Source organism: Sabethes cyaneus, chromosome 1 (assembly GCF_943734655.1).
Source record: "Sabethes cyaneus chromosome 1, idSabCyanKW18_F2, whole genome shotgun sequence".
In the NCBI taxonomy this organism is placed as follows: Eukaryota; Metazoa; Arthropoda; class Insecta; order Diptera; family Culicidae; genus Sabethes; species Sabethes cyaneus.
The window spans coordinates 123,737,911-123,751,757 of NC_071353.1; the positions used below are offsets into that span (position 1 = coordinate 123,737,911).

The 13,847-nt window shown below is 41.9% G+C and overlaps 1 protein-coding gene across 1 annotated transcript; it reads right to left on the reverse strand.

Moving 5' to 3' along the window:
- Positions 1–3,330: 3,330 nt before the first annotated feature.
- Positions 3,331–6,829, reverse strand: LOC128742396 (segmentation protein Runt). Its single transcript, XM_053838748.1, has 3 exons — positions 6,367–6,829; positions 5,471–5,665; positions 3,331–4,046 (listed from the first exon to the last, which is right to left on the reverse strand). The coding sequence occupies exons 1-3, from the start codon at positions 6,827–6,829 to the stop codon at positions 3,331–3,333; spliced, it is 1,374 nt and encodes a 457-aa protein (XP_053694723.1).
- Positions 6,830–13,847: the final 7,018 nt, after the last annotated feature.

The following is a 13,847-nucleotide window of genomic DNA, read 5'->3' on the forward strand; positions in this document are numbered from 1 at the left end:
GCAACGACTGACAGGGCACTTAGTATTTTACTTCTCCCACGAAGGAAGTGAGCTCCGAGGTGAAGTTCATTTCACATACCAAGTTCCCGAAAAAGGTGCTCCTGGGGCTGACAATCAGCGGGAAGGGGATCTCAAAGCCGCTCGTCTTTCACTCCGGACTGGTCGTGAACGGCGAAATTTATTGTATAATAAATCATCTGACTACATGTGGTCTTAATGAAATAAAGTTACATACATAAAATATCACAAGCTACTAGCAATACGTTGCCGAAAGGTTTTTGTGGACACGTTGAAATCGAACAAGTGATATGTCTCTTGGAATCGTCCGCTCGCACTAATCATAGGGTCATTGTTACCGTAAACAGTGTTTCTAGGAGGTTGTTGTAACCATCGTCTCGGTCTTAGAATACGTTGTGGTGCGTAGGTATGTAGTTGACCAAGCAGTGCGGAAATGACAATCTTGGAACGTATAATTTTGGCACCGAAAGCAGCTTGGTTGGTGTTGTGTCGATCTTCAAGAGTTTCGATGCCAATCAATGCACACCGGTCTTCATAGGAAGGTAAGTCATGCGGGTGCGTCCATGGAAGATTACGTAGAGCGTATCGAACAAACTTATGCTGCACTGATTCGATTCGGGAAATCCATACTTCTTCATAAGGCGACCATACAATTGACGCGAATTCAAGAATGGATCTTACCAATGAGCAGTACAAAGCGCGAAGACAAAGTGGATCGCTGAAGTCAGCAGCAATTTTCGAAATGAAGGCGCCTAGTTAGCGGTTGGCCTTCGCTACAATAGATGAGTAGTGCATTTTAAAAGTTAGTTAGTAATCTAACAGAACGCCTAGATCCTTAATTTGGTCGACTCGATTCAAAATAGTCCCGTCGATGGTGTAGTTGAACAGAACAGGATTCAGACGCCGGTAAGAAATTACACAGCACTTCGCTATACTAACCACAAGACGATTTAGTCGGCACCATCTGGTAAACCTGTCCAGCATATCCTGTAGACGGAAACAATCACTTAACTTGGGGATGGCAAAGTATATCTTCAAATCATCCGCGTCTATCAGCACACTTCCATTTGGTAGGATCAGGGAGACATCATTGAAGAAGAGAGCGAATAGAAGGGGTCCCAAATTACTTCCTTGAGGAACGCCACACTGCGGAGTGAATATTGTCGATTCAGCCGATCCTATCTTTACATAAAGCTGTCGGTTTGTCAAATAAGATTTCAGCCAATCACACATTTATAGTACAAAGTGCCTGCCAGAAGTTGCGTCGTTCGTCTAGAAATACCATACGGGCGAAGTCGCGGAGTTCTGGCCTGAAGCGTAACAATTGTGTCGCGAAAACTGAGGAGCTATTGATAAATAAAAGAAAGAAAGAACTCTTACTGTCCTCCGCCAGTGTAATACAGTAGAGCAATAGAATACTACCGTGTTGTTGTGCAGTTGCTGACCTAAACTATTTATGTTTTGTGATGGATTATTTACTTTTGCCTCAGTTACAGAATTTTCACTTTATATTGAGACTGGCCTGTTACATTGCTGCAACGACAACTTTGAAAATAACAACTTGACCAAGATTGCAACCTTGCGGAACTTTTATCGTGATTTTCATTAATCTCTATCTTCGGCTCGTTTCTTAGGCCAGTACTCGGTTCTGAACGTAACTGTTCGGCACGCATTCTGAATGTTTGCGTTTCGGATCTTTTTTCGAAAACAGAAACTGATTTATCGGAAACCGAACATTTTCACCAACAAAGAATAGAGTCTGTTTTTTATTTTCGTGGTCTTGCTATTCTTTTAGAGTACAATTAAGTTTTCTACTATTCCTCTTCCACGGATTTGAAATCCATGTCCATGAATTCAAATTAACACAAAATTTTAAATATGGGGGAAAAAGGATGGTCGACTTAGTAAATTTTTTGTTGAGGAACCGACTAGAGCAACAAATTTTCTACAAATAAATTGTCTGATCCAATATTTGCTTAGATAATTTATGTATTTTTAAATAAAATTGGGCAAGTTTTGTTTCCAGAATTGAAATCTGGAATGAATCAAAAACAATCATTAGATTGAAAGTTAACACCTGGATTTATAAAATTCCATACTATTCTCTAATAATAACAATTACCAGTGAATTTGAAGCACTAAAATTGTATCTATCCACAATGCAACAAAAAGAAACAACAGCAACGGAAACTGCAATCAAATTCCAACCAGAACTCGAAGTTCGTTAGTTATCGGGTTACCGCAGTCACTTCGGTAGAGGTACGGCCGGCCATGCCGTGGTGGCCACCCCGCAGAACATGCCGAAGAGGGTGAAGCTTTTATTAACAGAGAAGAGTTGTCAAACCGTGATTTCGATGCGATACAAGTAGGTAAAGCAAGAGCTCTTCTGTAATCACCGTCATTTTTCCTGCTGTGCATGCATACGCTTGCTTGCCGTTATGTTTTGTTTCCTTGGTGGCTGGCTGTAACGGTCGGTGGCAGTGGAAACGATGTTAGGCGAAGAGGCACGTTAGTGTAAATATTAAAGGGACGAACGTCGTCATCGTCGTCGCTGTCGCCGTGTGCTGTTCCGATTGAAAAAGAGCGAGAATCCGACGAAAAAAAAAGGGAAAGTATGATTTATAGATGTGCGGAAATTGTTTGCTCGAGGGTACAATTCCTGCCGGTGAACCTGAATGCTGATGCGAGAGGAAGGGACATCTGTGATAAATGGAATGGGCTTGCAATAGTCATGTGTTTTTTCAATTTCGATATTTTATGATAAATCTTTTATTTTCCACGATTGACAAAATTCAGTGTCCGTTTCAATTTTATACCACTTTGTACTATATAAAATGTACCTGTTTCTTGCTTTGTTGGCTAAACTTAAGGTAAAATAAAATAGGAATCTCTAGATAACTAGTTTCTATATATACAATACGGAGAGAATAGAGACAGGCGTGCAGAGGGAAATCGAGGGAATTCGGTTGAGTCTATCACAACTCTAATTACTGATTTTCAACGGAAAACATTTCGAACGAGAGCTTGACTCTTTTTAAGGTTTGTTCCGATTAGATTCATCTTATTATAACCCGCACTATAAAAAGAAATCTATGAATGTGTAAGTGTACTACCGTCTGCATGTCTGACACAATATATTCACAATGTCTGCCGCTATTTACAATCGATCTAAACTCTAACTGCTAACATCACCGATTATCATTAACATTAATATCACCAGATCTGAACTAATTAGTCTATAAAGCGCTACTTCCCCCGTCGGCAGGACGCAGCCTTGATCGCTGCAGCCACTTGGTGGAACAGTAGGTACTCTCAATAGGGTCGCCACACGGTTTTGGCCGATTGCTTGAGGATGATGTTGGGCGAGGACAGTTTCGTGCTTTCCGGCGAGCTCGGTTCGCTCGGAGCGATTTCGTGCAGCTGGGGCTTCTTGGACGAGGGAGCCTTCAGATCGCAGCGGGTCTTCGGCGAGCTGGTCGTCGAGTCCGGTGTTTCCGATTTCAGCGGGGCGTTCAGTGCATCCGAACTGGTGTCGGCCGAGGAAGTCGGCAGCGGTCGTAGGATCGGTACGAAGGCGGACTTTACGACGTCGATGTGTTCGTCGTCGGATTCCTCGGCCGAAGATTGTTCACCGGTGGAGTTGAGCTCCAGCGGGGAGTTGATTTTGGTTTGTGATTGATTTAGGGTTGACGGAGGGGATGAATTAGAATTACGGGAGGATGCCGGCGAGAGGCGTGACGAGGAGATGAAGTCGTTTGGTGGGATGCTGATGGTTGCGGTCAGCGGGTGGGGGCCAGTGCGTAGGCCGTTGGCACGGAGTGGTGAGATGTCGTAAGGCAGGAACGGAGATTTTAAGTGCATATCAGCGTGGGGACCGAAAGGAAACTGCGACAGGTAGGTTGCTCCGTTGGGTAGAACTGGACCGTTGGGAAGTCCTGTTTGACCGGCGGAAAGAGGGAGAAATTCCGCCGGCGGCGTTGGCAGCATCGGTCCAGTTGTTCCGTTTGGTGCAGGTAACGTTGGAGATCCTTTAAAGAATAAAACAGAAAACAAAAAATCATAAGCAATCGTAATCTTCCGTCATTGGGTTGAATGGTTGGTGAGCAATTTCAACGTTGCCAAGAGAGATTAAGTGCATAAAATGTGGCAGGACCAGCGTTCCTTTCGCTTCGTTCATTCAGTCCGTGTATCGCAACACATACAAACCCGGTGATCGGATTATAGCGGAAGTAACAGGGGCGTCCCGGAAAACAAGAGACATTCGACAGTAGCTCGAGAGGGACGACCGGAGTGTGCAGCAAAAAATCAATCCCCTACGAATTGATTTTTATATGCAATTTTAATTCCTCAGCATTGGCCACCGGTACTGGCCGGCATAACTGCTTTTTTTCATCCTTCACCCTGCACTGGCAGTGTGTCCTTTCACTGCCACTCGACCATGGCGTTTTATCGAAGCAGAAAATTTCGGTCCCCGCGATGCCTGTGTGCAGCAGTAAGCCTTCGGATTTCGGGTTACCCGTGGTAAAAAAAGTACACTTTCCACAAAATTTTATGCAATCCAAAACCGACAATTTTCCATTTTCATTGTAATTTAAAATTAATTGAGTTTTTCCCTGCACCGCTGTTTCTCTTTTCGAAAAGGGAGTTACCCAGAAATCAACTCAGCAGCAATCAACCAACCGAAGATGACCAATGGAACAACATCGGCGCGAAAACTGGCGACTGGCCAAAAAATATGGCAGCTCTCGGACGTTTGCGAGAGGAAAAAAACCGAAGCGCGAAAAAATCCATTTATCCTATTAAACAACTAAGCTTTGCACTAACAGTTAAAATGCATTTCCGTGCATATGCAACAAAAAAGTACATGCACTTTGGGCTCGGCATCGGCATCGGCGGTGGTTGGTGTCAAGTGGTAAGGCCCGGTCGGTGTCGGCGTGTGTGTGTGTTGGTCGCTTGATGTGTGCTAAGCGGCGTACCAAAATCGTCACCACCAACGGTGGCCAACCGCGCCAGGAGACAGCGAAAGTCCGGCCGCGATTGGAAATTGTGTGTGGTTAGGCTTCTGCTGGTTGTCCGCCAGTCCGGGCCCGGCTCGGGGAGCTCCGGGAGCACTCGATGTTTAATAATCCGAAATCAATAAAGTGGTCTGTGCTGTGTCCTGTCCTGTGTCACGGCGGATTACGCGAACGCTACACACAAGAGTTGGCCCATGGTCGAAAAGTGGTTCGAATTGGATGGGGGTTTTAGATCGCGCGTTCGGTTTCGGAATTGGAGGGGATCAAAGTGCAGTTAGAATGTCACGCATGGGCGAAATCGGTATATTTTAATAGCCTGCTCGTGACTCATGATAACCGCTTTGCAAACGGGAAAAGTTCATTTATCGCGATGGCAGGCTTAATCTTCTCTTTAGGCTTTGTTGGTCGAGAAAGGAAACTCAAGTAAGGATGCTTACCTTTTCCTATGCCTATTCCGACGGGATTGGTTTGACCCTGTGCTGGCGATGGTTGTTGCTGCTGCTGTTGCTGGGCTTGTAGCTGCTGCTGTTGACGGAAGTAATCAGACCACGCGTAGTTCATGTAGGCCGCGTCTAACCATCCGGCGTTCAGCATGAATGGATTAAATGCTCCCGGATGACCGTAGGCAAAATCTGCAAATAAAAAATACGAAAAGAAAGTAGGATGGTAAATACTCTACATATGGTTGAAAGAAACAAAAAACAAGCTACGCTCTACCGAATATCAAAGGAAAAAGGAAAAATTCGTTGGTGGTGGCATTCCTAAAAGCGGGCTGCAAGACATTCCGGCGAGCGGCAAAAGTCGAAAAGTAAGTTGAGATGTGTGAAATTCAAATATTTACAAAGACAAGAATCTTCTTCTGCCACCACCAGTTGGCAGTTGTTGGGTACGATTTTTTTGCCTCCGAAGGGATACGGTGCGGCGGCCACGACGGAGGCAAATACTTATGTTTAAATCATCAAAGAGCTGAACTTCCGGATGTCTTTTGTTTTCATGCGGGGAGCACACAACACTAGGAACACAGCACGGTTAGCGTGCACAGACTCAATTTCAAGCGATTAATTTTTAATGCGGCTATTTATGCTCGCAACATATGGTTTGATTGTAACGTAAATAGCCTCGCTCGATGAAACTCGAGCTAGCATCGTTAGCGGGAACTGGCGCCTGAATTTTCAAACAAAATCAATCTTTTTATGGGCATGAACCACCCGATTTCAAAGCTAAATTTTATTGGAAAACCGGCGCCCTATGTTGATGAAGACAGATCATAAAACAGCTAATCAATACAAAACCGAATCGAAGTTAGTATGATGCGATTAAAACGAAAACTTACTTTGCTTCGATCGAGGTTCCCGAGGTCCATCGACGGTCACTTTGATTGCTTTGGTGTAGGTGGCCACTTGACTGGGATAGGAGCTGATGATGATGGTGATCGAGAACGATTTTCCACGCCCGGATCGCCCCACAAAGCGCAGATCATTGAACTTGGCTACTTGGTTCTTCATGATCGCCGTCGCGTTTCTCAATTCACCGTGATAGTTTTCGTCGTTGCCAGCTTTGATTGTAACCAAAGTACCGTCTTGGATATCATCCAGGGCAATCACCTTGAAGGCAACCGGCAAACTCTTGTTGGAGCGCCAGTGCGTGGGAAGAGCCGAACAGAGGACCGCCGGTGATCCTGTTTGCACCAGTTCGCCGTGGTACTCCTGCAGCATGTCGTGCAGGTTGGAAAACATATCAGTCATGTTTTTCGAGACCGGAGGACTTTGGCACTCGCTGCTAGCCGGGAGATGCATCTGCGCGACACTAGTAACTCACTTCTCGGATTCCTACCGAACGTATCTTCAGATAATGCTGTCGCAAATCACTGCTTTCCTCCAATTTTACTTGGTTTTAATCCATCAACCAAATTAGTATTAACACTATTTTCACATTTAATCGCCCGCCGTCTTATCTTAGCGATGCGTACGCATGAAATTACTATCTTCTAACCGTTACAAATGTGTGTCTTTCAATCACAAGCGAAATATCCTCTTGCCTTCCAACACGTAGCTTGTTCACCACGCGTCAATCGTATCCAGTTTCAATCAACACGCGAATTTTCCCAACAACACTTCTCGTCGATTCCGTGAAACACTTTCTTACACTTAATAATCTCAAGACTCTTCGCTTCGATCTGAGCACGTTACTCTAGACTCTAGCTGCTGTTAGGACATGTAATTCACACAGTGTCTCAGATGGGACTGTTTTTAAAAAATGCTCACCAATTCCTCCCCGGTTCTGGCTGCCGCGGTGTGTCGGACGACGCAAACCTCACCACACCGCACCGCTGCGTGCCCCTCTCTCTGTGTGTGTAGGCACGTGTGTATATGTGCGCGCCCAAATCCTACACTTTTTCTGCGTCCAGCTTTTCGCTTTTTTTCCTCCCCTCACTCGCTCTCGCTCGCAAAGCTTCACGCGCCGACCGGTCAACCCATCCAACCATCCGTGCTCGCTCGTTCTCGCTCTCTCGCTCCCGGTCGCCCTCTCCGGTGGTGTTCGAACGCGTTTATATTTTCCACAACACAGCCGTCACCATCCATCGGGCTGGCGCAGCCAGCAACAGCGGCGGAGGCGAAAAAAGAATCGTTCACGCTTTTCACGTTCTTTTTTTTTGGTGTTGTTTTCAACAACCACATGCAAAAACATGCAGCAGCACATTTTTCTCTTTCGCTCGCAGTTCGGCGGTTCGAAAAGGTTCGCTCTCTTTGGCAGCCCATTGTTACCCCCACTCATCCTTTTGGCTTTTCCTCTTCGCACGATCTTCATGTGAGTGTCTCAGCCAGCGACCAGAAAGGATCAAGCAAGACGGAACCGCACCGCGAGTGTGTGTGTTGGTGGAAAATAGCTTTTTTTCTCACACACATCGACGACGGCTAGGAGGCAGTCAGGTCGTTGAAGGGACGGGGACAGCAAGAGGTCCTGCACACGGAAGCTTTCCTCGTCTTCTTGATCTGTGAACTGTTTGTTGTGTTTAGCATTATAGGGGGATGGGATGGGACGAGCAACGCATAAGCGAAGGAACAACAAACAAGAAGGATAATTATCAAGAGGCCGTCCTTGAAGCTGCAGAAACGAGAAGGCTGCAGGCAGGCGGTCGACGTGAATGTGTATGATCGGGTAGATTGCCGGATTGAACGATCGTAGGTGTTAATAACTTGCATGGTCGCTCCGGGCTGGTCATTGTAAGTGGAAACATCTCAATTAGCCTAGCGTTACGATGGCACGCTGCATTCGTGCGTCAACCGTACGGAAGGCATACCGTCGCAAACGGGTCCTGCGCTGTGGACTTGAATGCGGTACCACTAACTGGCAGCCAGTGGCCAACCTTGAATTTAACTATACTGTGTTCTTAAGATTTTTTTGTTGACTCGAGTTTTAGTGACGCGTGCAAACCCATGAGAAACTTTCTCTTCAAAGCTAGTTGTTGTTACGGTAGGAAATTTTGCCCTTTTGCGTCTGTTCTGAAATAGTTAATTTCAAAATATTTAGACAAATCATACACAAAATTGGCCGAAATAGTCTTTCCGCTTGAAATACGTCTATAGGGATAAAGAAAAGTAATCAGTAAAAGTAATTCAGAATTCTAATTGTGATTATTTATTCAACTGTTTCAATTTATATATTGAGTATACTGCTTGTTTTTTGTAATTCTAGTTCTCGAAAAAAGCACTTTTAAAATATAATGATCGACATTAAAATTGTTCTGGAAGAAGTTTACGTGCTTCATTAGAGTTTTGTAAACACGTTGTTTTGAAGAAACGTCTAAGTAGAGCATTAGACACAATAAATGAAGAACCTTTTGGAGATTATTTCTTACTCGGTGTTATGTTGTCCAGATAATAATGTTGACCTGAAAGAGAAAATTTAAGCTCTTTTTCGAATGTGTTTGTGGGGAAAACGATTATTAGTTTGATCCCAGCTTGTGTTTACGATGCGTCCCTTTAAAGATCATCACGTTAGAGATCAATCAATAACGTAAACTGCTTGTTTTCATTTTAATATTACTTATTGATTGGAAAAATGATTTTTCAATAATAGATTTAGTCATCTGTGCTACTAAACCAGTCGATTGTACGCCTGAACAAAGCAAAAATATAAATACAGCTGGATTTCGAATTTGGCAACAAATACGTGTCGCCTATGTTGCCAAAATCGAAACCGTGCCAAAATCGAGACTCTCTTTTGATATGAAAAAATTGAATGTAAATGCGTTCGAAATTGAGTAAATCAACGATTACAATCATTTTATGCTTGAAAAGTCCGCCAAGAGCTATCCCTCCGGTGCAAGTAAGTTTTTGGCAACCTGCGGTAAGACGTAGTCCTACGGCATTAAAAATATTGTTCGAAACATTCTATAACAGCAAACTTTTTTTCATGAACACACATGTATGCATGTATGCGAAAACTGACTAATATTTAAGCATATTTTGTAAGGGAAATATTTTGTGTGGCCAAAAACGGATACTTTTGTTGCCAAAATCGAGGCATGCCAAAATCAAACCATGCCAAATTCGAAATCCTACTGTATAAAAAATATTCAATAGGTTTAATGGATTTGAGGGAAAATAAAAGGGACCCATTATTGTAGAGTAATCTCAAGTTTTTAGTCTTGATCTTGAAATGCGGTCAAGACTGTGGTCAAGAGGTGAGGAGGGGGGAATATTGGTAGCTATGCTTAACAAGTAGTCGTTTTGACTCCTACCTTTTGTTCAATGCTGGAAGATGCATGAGTCGAACCAAGCTATAATCCCCCCTCCTTACCTTTGCGCTCATCCCCCTCCTTCACCAAAAAAATTTTCATTTCTTTCCGCTACCGTCCCTTCGTCAATTGTAGAACCATCGTTTCAAAAAAAATTAATATATACAGGGGTTAGACAAAATGATCGGGACAGGCAAAATTTTGATGAAATTCAAACGGTCATAACTTCCACAAAATTGGACATTTTTAGATGAAACCAATAGCATTTTTTCTAGTTTTTCTAAAATATTATAGGATTCGCAATAGTCAGCGGACACCGGAGATAGTCCGGGAGATTTGGGGGTAAGTCAAAAACTGATTTTTTTCATCGCTTGTATCTTTTTCTGTCATGGAAATTTATTCATATTCGTATTTTATCCCGAAACTAGATTTCATTTCCAGTCGATTGGTGAAAAAAGAACGGAAATCCGACGAGAAACAACCAAGTTACGGCCATTTTCGTAAAATCAGTACTAGTAACATCTATTGCTCTGGCCAGTTTAGGACATGACGCAAACCATGTCAATATGAGCATCAAACGTTAAGGTTTTATGAGCCATTGACACTGGAAGCATTCCCAGGTCAGCAGCGTGCCATGGCAACCCTGTAGCAGGTTGTAGGTACCCTGGCGGAAGTGGTCGTTTCAGGGAATATTCGAAATCATGTCAATATGGCTGTCAAACTTCATGATTTTCAACTCTCGTAAATTTTTGAAGTTTGACATCCATATTGGAATGGTTTTGGTCATGTTTTAAAATGGTCATAAAGGTGAAACATTACTGGCAACATTTCCAGAACTGATTTCACTAAAATGGCCATATCTCGGTTGTTTCTCGCCGGATTCCCGTTCTTTTTTCACCAATCGACTGGAAATGAAAACTAGTTTTAGGATAAAATATGAAAATTAATAAATTTCCATGACAGAAAAAGATACAGACGATTAAAAAAATCAGTTTTTGACAGTCCCCCAGACAACCCGGTTTATCTCCAGTGTCCGTAAACTATTGCAAATTTTGAAACATTTTAGGAAAACTAGGAAAATTTTCCAGTCGAATGCAATTAGTTTCATCTACAAATGTTCAACTTTGTAAAAGTTATGGCCGTTTGAATTTCATCAAAATTTTGCCTGTCCCGATCATTTTGTCTAACCCCTGTATATATGACCGCATTTCAAGGTCAAGACTAAAAACTTGAGTTTAGTCTATTTCATAGGAACGGGGCCTTCCCTCGAAAACCCGCGCCGAGAATTACGGCTAACACACGCTGACAGACGAACAACGTCACGTGCAGTACTTTGCAAGTCGTAAGAGCCTGCAGAGTGTCGTCGTCCTGCCAGTAAAAACCAGTTAGATTTAAACTTCTCGCTCGGTGGTAATCTACAATAGACGTAAAAAGAGGCACAATTTGTGTCTATGACCCAACCAGACGCGTCGCTATCTTGATGAGTGAGTTTTGCAGTCTCCTTTTGTCCAGCGCCTCTGTGGTTCAAAGGTACAAGTACCAGCGACCCACAAGCCCTGGCGGGTGTTGTGGGTTCGAATCCGGTTATAATCTCAGATTATAGCTTGGTCCGACTCATGCACCTTCCTGCATTGGACAAAAGGTAGGAGTTAAAACGACTACTTGTTAAGCATAGCTATCAATATCCCCGCCCCTCCTCACCTTTCCACTCTTCCTCCTCCTCCGCCAAAAAAAAATTCATTTCTTTCCCCTACCGCCCCTTCGTCAATTGTAGGACCATCGTTTCAAAAAAAAACCATTATTGTGCCATACCAACCTTTACACAAATGCAAGTTACTTTTCTAAAGATTACCATTAAAATTGCAGTTGAAATTTTTTTAATTCTGATGCTACTTTTGCTTAAAAACACTTGGTACAATAAAATTCAATATTTTAAGTCTTTGCGCAAATCTGCGCAAAATGCGGATATGGTATTTGGAAAGTAGACTAAATTCTACATAAAGTATGAAAAAAGACGGTTACCTTCCGTTCCCAAAAAAAGATGCTCAACTTTGAAAATTGAAAGTCACATGTATGCCACTATTTTGAGATTTGAACTAAATATATTTTAGAGTGTACTTGATTTTCGTCGATCTGCAAAATAAGGTGCTAATCTATAACTATTTCAATACCAAATCACGTTTACTTTGTATGCAAATACCTAATAGAATACGATTAAAAACAGTTTTTCGAAACTTGCATTGAATGAAAAATATGGGAAGTAGGGTAGTTTGCCAATTGTTGCTCACCACCCAATTGTTGCCCACTTCTCGGTTTTTGAATAATATCTGAGAATATCTATATTATCGCAGCACTCCAAACAATCAAAACACAAATATATTTCATTACCTTCAAATATGTGTAAACATGATTGTTAGCAAACAAATATTTGGAATAGTAAAATTACCTCATAAAATCCAACTCTTAGTAGAGCCAAAATACGTCGAATGCTTACAGTGTGAATTAAGAAATCACTCATCAAATTTAAGCTTATAGATCTCAACAAAAAGCAAATTTACCCCATATTACTTCGTATGCCTTTCAAAATACCCACATTCATAATGTTTGATTAATTAAATAACTATATGTTACTATTTTTGTGTTCTAATGCATAGTGGTTAATAATTGGAAAAAAATTAGGATGTTGTCCATTTCTTGCACGCCATCCGCAAATGCCGCTAAGTTAGGCCCTACTGTACCATTCTTACTTGATCCAACTCTTATTGAAAATTCACCACTATTTGGATGTCGGATTAAAACAATACCAATAATTTTCGATTTCTCTGGAGACTAAATCAGCAAAAGCCTAATGATATTACCAGCGTGTAACAATTTTCGTGAATAGAAAATAATGTTCGTATCCGTAATCCACAGTCGATTAACGGAACAATGTGTGCGGAAGTTTATTATGAGAAATTCTTGAGAAATGAACATAATAACGCAAAACAATGCTTCAGCTTCTATTAAACAGAGAAAAAAGTTATGTTGTGGCTAAAAGAACTTAAAAGTCGAGGTTTTTCTTATTCGCTTGAAAGTAAAAAATCGAAAAACTTTGCATTTGAAAAAACCAAATCCCAGCCAAAAACGTATACTGCATTTAAATTTGAAAAAGGAAAGATACTGGAAAACAAAATTATATTAATTAATTTTAATTAATACATATATTAATTCAATGCAATAATTTTTACCTGTTCTTGTAAACCATTGTTCGGTGAAGATTGAATTACGTTCAAATGCGTGTCAAAATGGTAACGGTACGGTACTTATAATTGGTAAATCTGTTTATAAGGAGTTCTTCTTCATGTGTCAGTTTTCTGTACTTGGTATTTCTCCTAATTCTATATTTTCTTTGCCGTGCAACAATTGGATTGAAGGTGTGCAATATTAGGCAAAGGACATTAATCAAGTGGGCAACAATTCGGTCTGTAAGCTGTTTAACAAAACCTCAAATTGCATAATATGTGCAATATTCCAGGCTATGAAAACATACCAAATGTTTTAGTAAAAGAATCATTTTGTTTATAGGACAAATTTCGGTTTTAGTAACGAAGTAGTTTCCTCGAGAGATAAGATAAACTGAACGTTCCTGCCTTAGGTGTGCAACAATTGGCAAATTACCCTAGTCACAAAACCTCAGATTCAACAAATTCTCCAAAAGGCTTTATCATTCCCAGTGCTCTGAAATTTTGGAATATAGTTATTTGGTCTGTCTACTTTCATAGAAAAATAATTTTAGGACATTTTGGGTGTTTTGCCCCATTATTTTCCCCTGTGTGCCGTCTGAAGCGCCCCTGCGGGGGGGAAAGCCCCCTGCATAAACCATTTCTATTTAGGTGCATGCAGGTGCATGCATACTGACTAATAGGGATTATCCCTTAGTTAAGTCCGAACGAGCGACAGCGAGTAACGACAGCATATACCCCACGTTTTTGCAGGTTGATGGCCGTGAATATTTTCGGCCGAATATAACGTTCGGCCTTTTGTGATTCGGCCATTAGATATATTATGCCATTTGTAATTTTGGCCATTGGTGT

Coding starts and splice junctions, on each gene's coding strand:
- LOC128742396 (XM_053838748.1), bottom strand. CDS start 6,829: ATGCATCTCCCGGCTAGCAGCGAGTGCCAAAGTCCTCCGGTCTCGAAA. Junction 5,666..6,366: donor GGAACCTCGATCGAAGCAAA/GTAAGTTTTCGT, acceptor TTTTATTTGCAG/ATTTTGCCTACGGTCATCCG. Junction 4,047..5,470: donor CGGAATAGGCATAGGAAAAG/GTAAGCATCCTT, acceptor TATTCTTTAAAG/GATCTCCAACGTTACCTGCA.